Source organism: Girardinichthys multiradiatus, chromosome 3 (genome assembly GCF_021462225.1).
Source record: "Girardinichthys multiradiatus isolate DD_20200921_A chromosome 3, DD_fGirMul_XY1, whole genome shotgun sequence".
Taxonomy (NCBI): Eukaryota; Metazoa; Chordata; class Actinopteri; order Cyprinodontiformes; family Goodeidae; genus Girardinichthys; species Girardinichthys multiradiatus.
This window is the reverse complement of record NC_061796.1, coordinates 31,729,089-31,745,417: the sequence shown is the minus strand read 5'-3', so window position 1 is coordinate 31,745,417 and position 16,329 is coordinate 31,729,089. Positions and strand designations below refer to the sequence as shown.

The 16,329-nt window shown below is 39.7% G+C and overlaps 1 protein-coding gene across 1 annotated transcript; it reads right to left on the bottom strand.

Annotated features, from left to right (window-relative positions):
* Positions 1-1,375: 1,375 nt before the first annotated feature.
* Positions 1,376-15,856, bottom strand: gnl1 (guanine nucleotide binding protein-like 1). The gene is made up of 12 exons (XM_047361650.1): positions 15,651-15,856; positions 12,159-12,306; positions 11,399-11,535; positions 11,137-11,288; positions 10,376-10,447; positions 8,637-8,829; positions 8,457-8,555; positions 8,174-8,344; positions 6,258-6,436; positions 5,861-6,047; positions 3,804-3,944; positions 1,376-3,709 (listed from the first exon to the last, which is right to left on the bottom strand). Exons 1-12 carry the CDS (start codon positions 15,721-15,723, stop codon positions 3,444-3,446), a joined length of 1,818 nt encoding a protein of 605 aa, XP_047217606.1. The 5' UTR covers positions 15,724-15,856; the 3' UTR covers positions 1,376-3,443.
* Positions 15,857-16,329: the final 473 nt, after the last annotated feature.

The window sequence follows — 16,329 nt, the reverse complement described above, 5'->3', positions numbered from 1 at the left end:
TGTGCTTACAGCCCAACACCATGCAGGACGCTTGGCATTTGCCAGAGAACACCAGGATTGGCAAATTCGCCACTGGCACCCTGTGCTCTTCACAGATGAAAGCAGGTTCACACTGAGCACATGTGACAGATGTGACAGAGTCTGGAGACACCATGGAGAGCGATCTGCTGCCTGCAACATCCTTCAGCATGACCGGTTTGGCAGTGGGTCAGTAATGGTGTGAGGTGGCATTTCCCCACCATTAGATGAGATCCTCAGACCCCTTGTGAGACCATATCCTGGGTTCCTCCTAATGCAGGACAATGCTAGACCTCATGTGGCTGGAGTGTGTCACCAGTTCCTGCAAGATGAAGACATTGAAGCTATGGACTGGCCCGCCCGTTCTCCAGACCTGAATCCGATTGAGCACATCTGGGACATCATCTCTCGCTCCATCCACCAACGTCACAATGCACCACAGACTGTCCAGGAGTTGGTGGATGCTTTAGTCCAGGTCTGGGAGGAGATCCCTCAGGAGACCATCCGCCGTCTCATCAGGAGCATGCCCAGGTGTTGTAGGGAGGTCATACAGGCACGTGGAGGCCACACACAATACTGAGCCTCATTTTGACTTGTTTTAAGGACATTACATCAAAGTTGGATCAGCCTGTAGTGTGTTTTTCCACTTTTAATTGTGTGTGACTCCAAATCGAGGCCTCCATTGGTTAATAAATTTGATTTCCATTGATGATTTTTGTCTGATTTTGTTGTCAGCACATTCAACTTTGCACAGAACAAAGTATTCAATGAGAATATTTCATTTATTCAGATCTAGGATGTTTTATTTGAGTGTCCCTTTATTTTTTTGAACAGTGTATATATTCCTCACTCAATATTGTAATATATAAAGGGAAAATTTAACTGTAATGCAATTTTGGGGGGAAATTTATATCTGGGCAAACAAGCAAGTTGAAACATTAGTTTTATATCTCTGTATACTGTGTATACAATATTATTCATTTCTGCCAGGATTACCCTGTAATTAACACAAGCATCCCCACAGCATGATGCTGCCACCACAAGGCTTCACAGAGAGGAGGGTGTATTCAGCATGCATCACTTTTCATCAGTTTATTTTGCATGTGCGTCACAAAGTTCATTGTTCTCATCTGACAAGGGGTATAAGTACTTTTGCAAAGCACTGCAGGCAGGAATCTCACAGAGCTCTTTTAGGCTTGTGGAAGTTTGACCTTTGATCTCATTTCCTCTCAGACGCCTAATGATGTGCTTTTTAAATTAAAAAACTAAGTGTACATGAGAAGCCGAAGGATGATCCTTCTTAAAAGTAACAAATATCCTCAGATGTTACAAAAAACAAAAACAAAACACTGACAAGTGGTTTTTAAAGCTTTTCTTCTTTAATTGCAGAAAGCAGTCCAGTCATAAGACGTACTAGGAATAAAATGAGGAATGCAGAAAAAAGCCTCAATACACCTTGAGCCTTTCCTTTATTCTCACAGCACATTCTCCAGACGTGTTTCATGTTTTTTAAGAAACCGAAAGATCTACAAAACCATAACTAAAACCAATCTATTTCAAACAGAACTGTAGTCTTAAGCATCAGTTTTCATTCAGAGATCTCACAGTTTTTATGTCAAAATCAAATACTTTTCACGCCAAGCATTTCAGTCTTCCAGGCCGAGAATCTACGGCAGATTTTTCTACAGTGATCAGGCTTTAAATATAGAATAAATGGAGGGCGGGAAGGGAATAAGGAAGAGGAAAGACAATAATGACACTATGAGGGAAAAAAGTAAGGCTTAAAGGAAAAAAGATGGTAGGAAGGTGGAAAGGAAGGACACAAGTAAGAAAATGATAAAGTGGGACACAAGGAAGGAAAGACAATATTTAGACAGTAGGATAGGGAATAAAGTCTGAAAATTGAAATGACCCTACTCATTCAGACCACAAAAATACTAAAATCAAACTTTATACTCTTAAGAACCCTGCTCATGGTACCAAATAAAAAAAAAAAACAAATATGGCTGCTTTTTGATGAACTGCACAGCAACACCGCAGCGTGTGAACATGTGAATGAGTTCACGGCAGCGAACACAAGCAGGGCCATGAAACATCGAAAATAAAGAGAAAACTAGACTGATCAACATGTCTCATAAATAATGTCAGACAAAAGGTGTCATTTACGATGGACGAACTGGAGTGTGTAGTGATCCGTTTCTATGTCTGTGTAGCTAAAGAAATAATTTATATCTCAATAAATGTCCACTCACGTTCATGGTGTGAACGCTGACACAGCAGCTAGCAGCCGAAGAGACACATTTGAAACTGACAGAACAAGAAGAGCTGGAGAATTCACTCCAGCAGGTGGACGTGTAATAAAGTATGACATAAACTTTACTGCAGATGTAAAAAACTAGATTTTCTGGTAAATTTTATATAGGTACAGTCTGTTTTTTAGTATTTGATAACATAAGGCTGTCTCCAGTCTCTGAGATGAACAATAGGAACACTTCTGGTCAAGAAAGCAATAAAGATGCCCAAGTATCTCTTCATAACACATTTTTAAATCAGACACTCACTCAGTTTCACTCAGCATGCACTAAATCCTGAAAATGTCTGTCGGCATCTAAAGGAAATTTGCAGTAGTTAAAACACTACATGTTTAATTCCTGGAGCAGCTTCCTCTGGCACAACGTAAGTCGACCGTTTTCTCCCCCAGTCCAGAAATACTTTGAAGTTTCAACACAATCCGCAGTTACTTTCACATTCTCTGTCATATAAACCAAAGCCCTGTTCAGATGACTGATCTGCTGACAGGGTTGCAAGACATCTAACTGTAAAGAGTTGGTTTTATCCCGTCCGGTCTTGTGGGTTAGCATCTCCAATTTTTATTCCCACGCCCATCAACCAAATGTTATGCTCCAAGAAGATTTACAATCCTTAAATCTGTTGCCTCTGCTTGAGCCAAATAAGCTGCTCCAGCGACTGATTTCATATTAACGGAGTGTCTGAATTATTTCGTCATCTTTTCTGAACTTTGGCAATGCAGCTACGAGGTCACTTACTGATGAAAAGACTGAAATCCAGCTTGGCCGACGACTCCAGGCTCAGGGAATTTATTTTGCTCATTTGTCTTTGAGAACTCCATGCAAAATGAAAAAGATCAAATGAAGCTGCTCCTGAAAGCAACAGTGAAGATGGAGCTGCCAGGGCGAACGAGCAGCGCGGAGGCAAAGCATGGAATACATGAATATGCTCTAATATGGGAGCGAAAATGAAAGAAAGAAAGAAAGAAAGAAAGCAGGTTTTGTTAATGTGCAAAGGAGAATCATATGAGGGGAAATACAACAAAAACTGCGAGGGAATGCCGCGTTAACAGGAAGAAGGAATGAAAAGTGCCCTGAAGCGGAGGGAAAGATTTTTCTGCTTTCCTTTCTTTTATTTCACTCACAGTCATTTTCCCGCAGCACATTGTACATGTTGACAGTGAAGCCTGATGGCTTGTCATCATTCTGTCCCTGATGTCCAAACCCCTCATCTTCATCATCGCCGTCCTCATCGTCATCAGCATCCCTGTCTCTCTCCTCCTCGGGCTCGGAGCTGGATTCTCCGTCCTCCTCATCTTCACGTTCTGCACTTCCTTCCTCCTCTGCTGCCCTTCCTTGTAGAGCCATAATGTCAGGCAAGTCCGGATGATTTTCCCAGTTCTCTGTTAACCACAAAACCCCCCAAAAAAGAAGTTAAAACCAGCGGCCAGCCAATTTAACTCTTTAAATACATCTGATATGAGTAGCTACTTTTACCTTTAAGGCAGCTGTAGCCAGGCGGCCTCAGACAGAGACACAGTCTGCCATCAATCGCCAACCTTAGTAGACTATTTGCTGCACGATAAACGTCGTTGCGAGCTGCTTTTGCCGTCTTATAGCCTCTCCTCTCTGCCCAAGCTGAACAATACGAAGACAGAATGAGATCTCTAATAAGAGCTGTCAGGAGAAGCATTACGTGTGATATTATTTATAATTAATGGATGCTTAAAGACTTCCTGTCATCTATTTTCTTTACAAGATTAGGTCTAAAATTGAAATCTTCAGCAGTAATGAGCAGTGCCTCTGCAGCAAACCGTAGACAGCTCATTTCCTCTGTGACAAAAAGCTGAAGTACATTAAATGTAGCCAATCGCTTACAAAGAGGGGCTGGGAGCTAAAAAAAAAAAAAAAAGGTTCAAAAGCCAAGAGCCGATTATTGATACCGGTTTCTAATTTGCGGTTCTACCGTTCCAATGCTTTAAAGTCCTTTTAATGAGAAACCAGTGAAAGAGCCAGAGTGAGCAGGGATTTCTCAACCTTCAAGCAGCCTAATGCAAGGTCGGACTCCCGCTTCCCCACCTGCTGCTGTAAACCGCTGCTCAGCTGGCTGAAAGGCAAACATTCCTTGCTAACAAGTAGGGCAATTTCATTTGTTTAGAAATATGTCTTAAATTGCTACCAAATTTACTTGTTTGAAATGGTATATTTTTACTTTAATAACATCTTAAGTTATAAGTACTTATTAGAACTGTAATTATTATTTGATGTCATTTTAGCAACAGAAGGGAAATTGTTGCTTTTCTGTTTAAAACAAAAGTACATCATGTTACATATTTTACTTTTAAACTTTCGTGTTTACACTGTAATATTTATGCTCAAGGTTCTCACTCCAGAGTAGCTGTTGAATAGAAAAGGCATCGTAAAATCTCTGTATAAAATAGCATCCGCTACTACAGTGGGGAGAACAAGTGTTTGATACACTGCAGATTCTGCAGGTTCGCCCACTTGCAAAGCATGTAGAGGTCTTTAATTTCTTATCATAGGTATTCTCCAACTGTGAGTGACTGAATCTAAAACAAAAATCCAGAAAATCACATTGTGTCATTTTTAAGTAATTAATTAGCCTTTTATTGCATGACAAATATTTGACCACATAACAATCAGTGAGAATCTCGGCTCTCACAGGCCTGTTAGTTCTTTAAGAAGCCCTCCTGTGCTCCACTCATTACCTGTATTGCCTGCACCTGTTTGAACTCGTTATCTGTATAAAAGACACCTGTCCACACACTCAAGCAAACAACCTCCAATTTCTCCACAATGTCCAAGACCAGAGGGCTGTGTGAGGACACCAGGGTTAAAATAGTAGACCTGCACAACAACCTGAAGCACACAGCCAGGGTAACTTGGAAATGGTTCTGTAAGAAGCATCTCAAGGTCCTGGAGTGGCCTGGCCAGTCCCCAGACCTGAACCCAATCGAAAATCTTTGGAGGGAGCTGAAAGTTTACTTTTTTCACTGCCTTACCTTTCTCTTAAAAAGCTACTATAACATGTTCTTAGCATGTGTTTCACACTGGAAGAACATTAGTGGCGCACCGCCTCCTACCTTAATTTCCCAAGTAAATAATTATAAATGAAGTTTTTAGAGTTAAATTCGGAGATAAGTGCTCAGTACAGTATGTTTTTCTGTCCTCTCAAGGTACACTTCCAGATAAACAAATCTAATCTATATAGAAATCTATAACGAGATGAATCCAATCCCAAAAAACAAATTTAAATTTAGTTACCTACGTTTCAGTTTGATCCTAGCTATAACACAGTGCAGTCAAATAAAAAAAAAAGGCCAGCCAACTGCATCGAGTCATTAACTTGGCAGCAATCCCTCATACTAAGGAAGACGTGAGGTGGGAATGATTTCCCTTTAACAGGAATAGACCTCCAGAGCACAGGAGAGTTTGAGAAGACAGACCCACAATCCAATGCCATATTTGTTTTTTGTCTAAATTACGAAGTCCATGCTTTTAAGCACTTGTTGTGGGATTAAACATTGTCTTACCTTCACAAATATCCCAGGCAGTCCAGCTAGGCTCTGCCGTACCCTGCTGTCCCTGGTGGGGCTTTCTCTCTTGCAAACTGGGGTGTTTGAGCTTCAGCACAGAAAGGAAAGGAGTCCTCTCGCACAAATAACCGACTGAAGTGTAGGGCTCTTGCAGCTGGGCTACCGGGTAAATGCCTGCTAGAATCTTAGGGCATAAAACACCAATGATTTAGAAGCAGGATATGCTGAAACTGCAACACATAGCAAAACTAAAACAGTTTACAGTCTGTGCAGCCATCATAGAAAGAAATCAATTCAACATGAGATCAATAAAATAGAGTGAGATTTAACATATCCAACATTACAGATAGGTTAATAAACTCAATCACATCTGCACTTAAGTATAAAACAGTACCTGTAGTTGCTTGTTGACACGGGAGGGGAAGACGAGGCCAGGGCAGTCGCAGAGTTTGACTGTCGGGGTGAGGTAGTAGGTTTGGAAGTATTTGGTGTGACCTGGCGTTCGAGACACGCTCACAACCTTCCTCCCAACTAGGCTGTTTATTATAGATGATTTACCAACATTAGGAAAACCTGGAAAAATTAGTCCAATTAAAAGTTTGTATTTAGGTAAAACCCTAAGACAGCAGTGTCTCAAGTGTGGCCCTGGGGCCATTTGTGACCCTTGGAATGATTCAAGAATGGTAACATTTTTTACAGAATGAAAAATTAAATGAAAAATGTTAGGTACGACAAAACGTTTATCTTTTACTAGCCATTTTTTTCTTCCCTTTTTTTGTTCCTGCCTCAAGTGGAGGAGTTAAAGTATCTCGGGGTCTTGTTCATGAGTGAGGGAAGAATGGAGCGGGAGATTGACAGACGGATTGGTGCGGCTGCCACAGTAATGGGATCGCTGTGCCGGTCCGTTGTGGTGAAGAGAGAGCTAAGCCGAAAAGCGAAGCTCTCAATTTACTGGTCCGTCTACGTTCCTACCCTCACCTATGGCCATGAACTTTGGGTCATGAACGAAAGAACGAGATAATTGAAGATAAGCTGTGTGCAATTAACTTTCAATCTTAATCTAATTTATGTGGCTGAAATGAGCTTCCTCCGTAGGGTGGCCGGGCACTCCCTTAGAGATAGGGTGAGGAGCTCGGCTATCCAGGAGGGGCTCGGAGTAGAACCGCTGCTCCTCCACATCGAGAGGAGCCAGTTGAGGTGGCTCGGGCATCTATACCGGATGCCTCCTGGACGCCTTCGTCGGGAGGTGTTCCAGGCATGTCCCACCGGGAGGAGGCCCAGGGGACGACCCGGGACACGCTGGAGGGACTATGTCTCTCGGCTGGCCTGGGAACGCCCCCGCGAAACGGTCCCGGAAAAAGCGGAAGACGACAAGTGCGAGTAGTATCCTGAAGGCGGTGCCGTGTATCAGGATGACAATGCACCAATACACACAGCAAGACTGGTGAAAGATTGGTTTGATGAACATTAAAGTGAAGTTGAACATCTCCCATGGCCTGCACAGTCACCAGATCTAAATATTATTGAGCTACTTTGGGGTGTTTTGGAGGAGCGAGTCAGGAAACGTTTTCCTCCACCAGTATCACGTAGTGACCTGGCCACTATCCTGCAAGAAGAATGGCTTAAAATCCCTCTGACCACTGTGCAGGACTTGTATATGTAATTCCCGAGATGAATTGACGCTGTATTGGCCGCAAAAGGAGGCCCTACATCATACTAAAAAATGATTGTGGTCTAAAACCAGGTGTTTCAGTTTCATTGTCCAACCCCTGTGTATATATATATATATATATATATATATATATATATATATATATATATATATATTTCAGTTTTATTGTCCAACCCCTGTATATATTGTATATATACGAGTATATATATATATATATATATATATATATGTGTTTCTTTTTAATTCCAAAAGTTGGAAAATGCATGTTTTTCTTTACCTGTGACGCAGTTTTAAGTTTTCTGATCTACAATGACTTATACATCCTGAATATGTTATTTATTTCATTAAAATACTGCTGATTCACTTTATTCCAGAACAAGCAAAAATAAAAAAGCTTTAATTTTTAATAAAAAAAAAAGAAAAAAAGAAAAGAGCCCCTTAAGTACTTTGAATTTGGCAAATGTGGCCCACATGGCCAAAGGTTTGGACACCACACCACTGCCTGAAGATATTGCATAAATACCTTTTAAATCAAATCTAGAAAATCAAAAATGCTTAAATACTTAATTGTAAGTAATTCATTTTGCAGTCCTACCTAACTGAAAACCAACACCTGTGTCAAATCTGATAAAACTCACCTATACAGCCCAATGTGAGAACTCCGTCTTTGTAGAGCTCCTGATTGCTCATTTCCAAAGCACTGTCACTTTGATGTTCCACTAATACCGACTCAGCTCCTTCATTGTGCAGCTCCAGTCGCTCTGCAACAGCATCCCTATGAATCTTCTGCTCCCAGCTGGACAGGTCAACTAAAACATGCAACATTTTGAGAATCAACACAAAAGGTGAGAGAGTCATTTGTTGTTATGAAACATCAGTTATTAAGATAAAGATTAGGGGCAAAAGGGTTCTTCCTCTCACCTTTTCCGGCTGTGATCTCTTGGCAAGCTTTATAGATATCTATAAGACCTCCAGCCTGACTCCAGTCAGCCTTCTTTCTCATTCTCTTCTTCTGCAGCACTTTGAGAGAAACAGACGGTAGGTATAAAAGAAATAATGAACCCTTCAAGCCAACAAAGCATTCAATTAATCTATCCTCACCTGTGTTGTAAGATTGTCCAGGATGGGATGTGAAGCACACGATTTCCAGGTGAGGAAACTGCGAGGTCATGTAGTGTTTCCAGGCGATCACCAGTGGAGGAGGACAAAGGTCGGTTTTGTTCAACACCAGGATCACCTGCTTATGTAGATCTGCTGTGATGTAATGGTACAGATCTGGAGAAAACTGCAGCACCTGAGTTTACAGAAGGACACATTTTTCTTTAAAATAAAAAAACAAAAAAGGGATTATTTTATATCAGTACTAACTGGAACATGGCGCATTGTGTGAACACAAAATAATAAGTATTAATACACATTCAAAACAACAGTAATGCCCCTTTCCCACTAAACCCCATTCAGTGGGGTTCGGTACTGCTCAACTCACTTTTTATAGCCTTGTCCATTAGTAGCGGTATCGTCAAACTGTAACTATTTTTAACACCTGCTTGCTTGGGGTTCAAAGCGAGCCGACCCATTCTGAAAACGCTACATCAGACGACTGTCAATCACTGACTGGGTAGGGGACGGCATCACTAGTCATGGCATATTTATTATATTCAACCGTTAAATCGCTGTATGCTGGGCTTATTGTGTACATGACCACTATAGCAAGCTAGCATTAGCTTACCTCACACATCCTCTAGCTTGTACCCTTCAGATACCACTCCATGGCTTCCCACTCTCTAATGTACTTGTCCAGAGTGCTTCGTCTCGCTGCCCGCAGCCTTCTCTGGCTCTCTTCTTTCACTCTGAGTCTGACAACAGCCATAGACTGAGCAGCAGTCAAGGCTGTTGTTGTGTTTGTGTCACTACAAATCACATCACGTTTCTTATCGGACCGTGTGACTGACTTGCTATTCATGATCCCGCCCATATTGAGAGGGTATTCAGTTGTAATGGAAAACAAACCAAACCGTGTAGAGTTGACCCGACCTGAGTCAGGTAGAGTAGGTACTAAAGGGGCATAAGTTTAATTTATAAAGTCTAAATACCGACGTTCACTTTGAATTTATGGCATAAAAACAGCAAACCTACAGACCATATCGGAGGCAGAGAGAGAACTAGATAAGTAATGAACAAACTGATACTGACTGATGGAAAATAATGGATAGATGAATAGTTATATATGAATAATAGATTGATAGACAAACTGATGGATTAATAGGTGTATGGATGGATAGAGGGTCAAATGGATGAGTACAGATGGATAGATTGAAATTTTAGACAACTGGATAGAGAATAAGGTGTGCAAATATAAATATTTATCCTTATTCCTTTTTTATACTTAAATTCCATATTTTCCCATATTGAGTATGAATCCTAACCATAAGTATTTTGGTTGATTTAAATGCAAAAGACAGTAGACAGCTATTTGAATTCAACAAGAGCTTACAGATTTTACCTCAGGCTCTTTGAGGTAAAAGGACCAAATACATTTAAATATTTTCCTGCACATTCCTACAACTATTACTATAAATGGTTGAAGATCTTTGTCTGCCTGTACAGTTTTTCTTTTTGTCCCGACTCTCTCCAGAACAAAACATAAAGCTTTCATTCATTAAAACACCAAGAGTTGTTTAGAGGTTACTCTACATATAAATAAAGACATAAAACAACTGGAAAATATGCCAGATAAATGCAGAGAAAAAAAAGCATTCCGGGTATTTCTTAATTCTCGACAGTGGCTCCACTTAGTGGTCTGATCCATTATGACAGCCTCATTTAATCGGTTCACCTACCGGGTGCCTTATATCAACAATAAGAAGGATGACATCAGACATTTCCAAAACTCTCCATAGCTGTCTCCATGTCTGAAATAAAGAGAAAAAAGATGCACTTCATCATCTCTGGAGTTCAAGAGCGAATAAAAAATATATAGTTAAAAAGCTAAAGCTAAACTAAAAAAGGTTGTTGATGTGACTGTATGTGGGTGAATGTGAATGCAACTGCACAGATTTAGACAAGAAATCTTTGCTTTGCTTGTGTTGCCCCACTGCGCTCAGCTTCTAGCTGTCTATAGTAAAAAAACAAAACTAAAATATAAACAAGCACATACAGAACCCGGTGAACAACAAAAACCATACCCTCACCCTAACCCAATAAAAACACACATTTTCATTGAATGTGTAGAAACAACGTCTGAGGTTAACACATGGAGTGAATATTAGACCACAACATGCAACGATGCATAAGGTATGCCTAAATGAAAGATTGTACAGCTGTTAGATGTATCAACAGGCAGCTGTTTTCTACGGATTCTTCATATTAACTTATTACACCTATTCATAAGGGCTTCACAAAATGAATCACTAATTAAAAGCCTTTGGAAATAAAAGAAATGTTTTTCTCGGTTTTGCAGAAAAATGAAAACTGCCTTTAGAACACATTACACAAAATATAACTTGTAGGATTTTAACTGGGGATATAAAAAAAATTATGGGCAAGCACTGGACCTTTTGCTAAACATTTTTATGGCAGCCCATCAAGGAAACAAAGTTACCTCCAGATTGTGCTCAAAGTGGCTCAGAGACCCGGGTGGGTTTCTGGAGTGCAGGTCTTCCAGGTAGTCTCTGTAGGACTTCTCCTCTTTCCTCAGCAGGCTCTCTCGCGTCATCTCATAAGTCCAAGATGGTCGTCGTGGGAAGCAGAGACCTGAGGGAGGATAATTAACACTCAGCAGGTGCAGAAGTGACAAACCATTTCACTGCACTTGCTCATCTGTGGTGCTTTATAGACAGATCATATAAAATATATAATCAGACCTTTCTCTGAAGGATAGATTTCATTTATGTTGACTTCAAGTTCTTTATCTGACACTGGTTTCAGCACCGTCTCCATGGCCAGTTTCTTCCTCCTTTCCACCTCCTCTTTACTCTCTTTCTCAAACTGAAGTCGAAACCTTAAAAAATTAGCAAAGAGGAGCAACATTTCTTTTTTCTTTTGTTAGTATCTTAAGCTTATGCAATGCTCTATCAATTATGTACTTTTTCTATTTCATAGCGACATGTTCAATGATATCAACAGAAGGCTGGTAAAAATGGCTTCTTTATCAAAGCCATTTTTACCAGCCTTGCCTTAAAATAAATCCTTACAGATAGGTTGGTTCTTTTTTGTTTTAGTCTTCCTGCCGGCACATCACAGAGCTTTTGTTGTATTTGCAGGTAAATTAACTTGCAAACCCAAATTAATGTTAATTCCCTCCAGTAAGAAAATATTTTCCTACAACTGTCACCTATTCTTTACTTGAGGCTTCTCTTTGGGTACCAAGCTTCCTTATAGAAAACATATGTATACATTTTTGTGTAGTCAGAATTTAAGAGAAAGAATGAGGAGTTGTATCAAGCCCTTTGGAGAAAACCCTTAAAGACGGCGGAGGTAAAAGAAAGCATTGCAAACAGCGAGAGGTGTTAGAGCAGATCACAAAGCGGGGAAAACAAAATAGCTTTTTGATTTTTGGAGTATGTAAAGCTCTTGTGTTGATCTCTGTTTCAGAACAATGCTGTAGAAATGAGCACAGCTCACCTGTTTGGATCATATCTGCCATCTCTGCCAAAGGGCTGCTGATTTATTCTTCTGATATCGGTGGTCTCGCTATCGGAGGTGTCTGACTGACGCTCTCCTCCTCGCTCCACACTTGCATTGCGGCTGCTTGGACCAGAACCCGTGTCACCTAGTAGGCGAGATTGGCATTACAGTCAAACTAAAGTGTAAATCATGAACCGGTAATGTGTTCCTTTCCCCCTAACAACTAGTTAACTGATAACACATTTTATTTGAATATTTTCTAATCCATTCATTCTTCCTACTAATACTGAACAAACTTGAGACCCTACACACAGCTCTATTCATACTGAGGTTACTTAACACCTGGCTAAGCTTAAATTAGGTGGCTTCTCATGGCAATTGGTTCTACTATATTGTAATTAGAAGTATCAGATAAAAGGGGCTGAACCCAAATGAGCACTATACTTTTCTGTTTTGTTTTTTTTAAACCTTTGAAAACCATCATTATCTTCCATCCAATTCACCATTTTACATTACATTGTGTTAATCTATCACATTAAATCCTAATAAAATAAGTTGAAATTTATGGTTGATCAAAAGGTCCAGGGGGCATGAAAACTTTATCTTCTTTCTACCTAAGTGTGGATTCATAGATTTTTAGATTTCTTAGAAGAATTGTATTACAACTATTTCATACTAGTGAAAGCCAGACATTATTAGTATTTGAAAGTTTGGACTAAAACAGTTTTATACCAGTGACCCAGCTTAGAAGGATTCATAGATTTCTTAGAAGGATTGTATTCTTACCAGTAAACCCCCAAAGATTATTAATGTCATTTGATTTGTTTTTCTGTTGTTTGATTTTCTGTATCATTGTAATGTTTTTCCTTATGTATAGCACCTCGAGTGCCTTGTTGCTGAAAAGCGCTATATAAATAAACTTAACTTGACTTTAAAAATGTACTCTACCGATATCCAATAACTTCTCAAAGAAAACAAAACAATCATCATCATCAGTAGCAATGATTGTTAGGTTAGGAATTAAAAAACAGAATTAATGATCATCAGCAATGTTAAATGTCTTTATAAACTAATTTAGTGTAATCTGTTGCTTAGGTTTAAGGTACTTTTGTAGGTGCCTTGAGATAACATGTAATGCAAATATAAAAATGTACTTCAATACACACTTCTTTGTGTATCAAAGAAAAAAATATATACCGGTACACGAGGACATTGCTTGTTTTGGTGTTTACAAGGCTGTCCACAAAGGGCAAGGGCTTGTTAGGAAAACTTAAAAGTGCCTGTGACACGCTTTTCTTACAAATTCAGAAACTGAAAGAAAACATCTTAATGTTGAAGGAAATGGGCAGTAATTGACATTAGTACTGAAGGTGTGATAAAAGACAATTGTGACACAAAATAAGAATATTTCGTAGTTAAATTTCACAAGTTCAAAGTCGCCCCGGAAATGATGTCAAAGGGGAAGTCTCCGGTCATTCACTATGTGAACGTCAATAATAAACGGTTCAGATAAAAGCCAAGTTGCGTTAAAACAGCGTTAATATGGTGAAATGCTGCATTGCCGGTGGTGGCAGAAATACTACAACAGCAGCCGTTAGTCTGCACTACTTTCCTGAAGCGAAGAGGATCAGAGCTGCCTGGATCAGAGCTGGAAAACTGACGAGGGACAGATGGGCTGGTCCAACCAAGCACAGCCAGTTGTGATCGGAGGGCTTCTCAGCAAACTGCTTCGAACAAGAAACCTCTTAATTCACAAGAGAAATGATGTCAGAGGTCGGGATATCTGACAGACGAAGGAAAATGCTGAAGCAGAGCCTATAGCCACGCTGTTCGGAGCATCTGATGGGAAAAGATCGCCAAAGAAAAGGTTGTTGCTGCTTTTGCTAAACGGATCAAGGCTCAGCGGGTACTTACCTGTTGCAAAAGTACATTATTATACATTAATAATCTGAAATTATTATTAAAATAAGATAAATTAAGCATGTATACGATATATTTAAATAAATGGTTCTCTACAGATACAGATACAAAAAAATGACACCAGGTAGTGTCTTCAGATCTTGAATCATCCCTCGTGTCTGCTGCTACTGCTCCATGCTGCTCACTTTGCCTCCAGTTGTTTCAATAATTACCGTAAACCTGGATTTACACTATATCTGCTCCGGTCAGGTCTGCTGCGAAGCCCGAAGGAACTCCAAGAACGATCGGGCAATAAAAGCCAGTGATAAATGCTGTAATAAGTCCAAAACAACTCATTCTGTGGACGTTAAACAGCGTTATTTTTGTTTTACGCATCCAGATATTTTCATGTGTTTTAATGGGTGAATACACTGAGTGCAGCGAAGCTACATTTGTTGCTTAATTTGGTACATTTAATATTTACTTGTTTGGTTTATAATACCTTAATTAACCCAGTAACTGATCGAATTGATCTGATCTTAACTGCTAATATATACACATGAATATAAAAATATGGTTGTGTATTTATTAATATAGCGAGATCTACTCCGTCTTTGGTGAATTCTTTTTAAAATCAGGATGTTGTGCTCGTTCTGCTTCCTGGTGGTGTGGTATGATTCATGCATATTGACTCCAGCCATCCGGTACAAAGAGACTGGTGTAATTAGATGGCACGTCGCAACATATGTGTTCTCCTCTCTCATGACAGCTGACTTTCTTCTTCTGTCTCTGCTGCATCTGTCTCATAGTGACTGAAATATATCTAAAGAAACATCAGATTCTTTGCTGCTGTCTGTGTTGCTGGCCATTGTAGCAGCAGTCAGTTTACATGCGGGGTTCCCTTTGACGTCATAAAAGAGCGCAAAGGAGCAGTCTGGAAGTGCCTTTTTAGTTAAAGTTATGACCATATATCTCAACAACTATTCATTTCAGCGGCATTAATTTACTTTTTGAAATATTATATTAATATTTCCTTTCCATTAAATGTAATTGGAATAAAAAAAAAATTCGATGCCACAGGCACTTTAATTTCTTCAAGATTTTTAATTTATTACAGTAATGCTTTTCCCATTAACATAAATTGAACAGAAAGCGAATGGTTTAGACAAGCGCATGTTCGAGCGTCAGTCTACAGCAAAACTTCCAACAGTTTAACACATGGAGCTCCTTCAGCCTCTATATTGTTAACAAACCTACCCACATAGAAAAACACGCTCCACTGCCTCTACCAGCTGCACCCTACATGTCTACGGCTAACGTGAAGGATGCAAAATTCACCGCTTCAGTGATAAACTGATCAGTTTAAGTTTGCCGTTCAACTTTGACGGCAAGTTACTGTAAGCGCGACACGATGCAGAACAAATATCAGTGATTCATGAACAGACTAGATGACTGGTGTGGTGCGCTAACTAAATACATTAACACGACCTTTTACCACAGAGGGTCATAGTTTTAAGCCAAATTTAGCCGTGGAGCTAACCGCTAACGTTAGCTTGCTAATGCTAGCATTAAAGAAAAATGTTCACTTACCTCTCTTTCGCTCCCGTTTGACTTGCAGCTGTTTTTTCTTCTGTTTGTTGCTAAATGGCTTTTTCCGAGGCATAGCGAAAAAGGTAGGAAAGCTGATAAATATATTTAATAGCTATGCGATGCGTGTCGCTGCTCAGAGCGTACCACACAGCTTTCTAATTGCCGTTATTTACATGAGTGAAGTTTCTGGACTCCTACACTTTTCCAGTGACGCAACATCCACTGCAGACTGCGGAGAACCGTGGACGAAACCAATTTGATCGGTCCCCAAAACCTTCAATAGCGTCAAACATCATACTGGTTTCTTGACAGCTTGTGTCCTTAAATTGTTAAAATGTAAGAAACTATTGCCGGTACTAGATTATTGCTAAATAAAGCCACATATGCAGGTAAAACTACAATTAAATCCCCCTGCACTCAAATGGTACCACCCACCTTTGTAAACAGCTCATAAATGTGCACATTCCAGCAGAGACTATAAACTCTTTGTAATATTTAACCAACCACACGCCTATCTGTAGATGCTCAAATTAGCATTCCTAATAGTCCGAAATTAAAGGCATTTAAAATTACATCCCTATTTGTAATTGTTTTATTATAGTCTCCAAAACTGAGTTTTTAGCTGAAGGTTTTATATGTCTAAAAATATTAAAACTGCTAATGGATATTAAAAAATTGT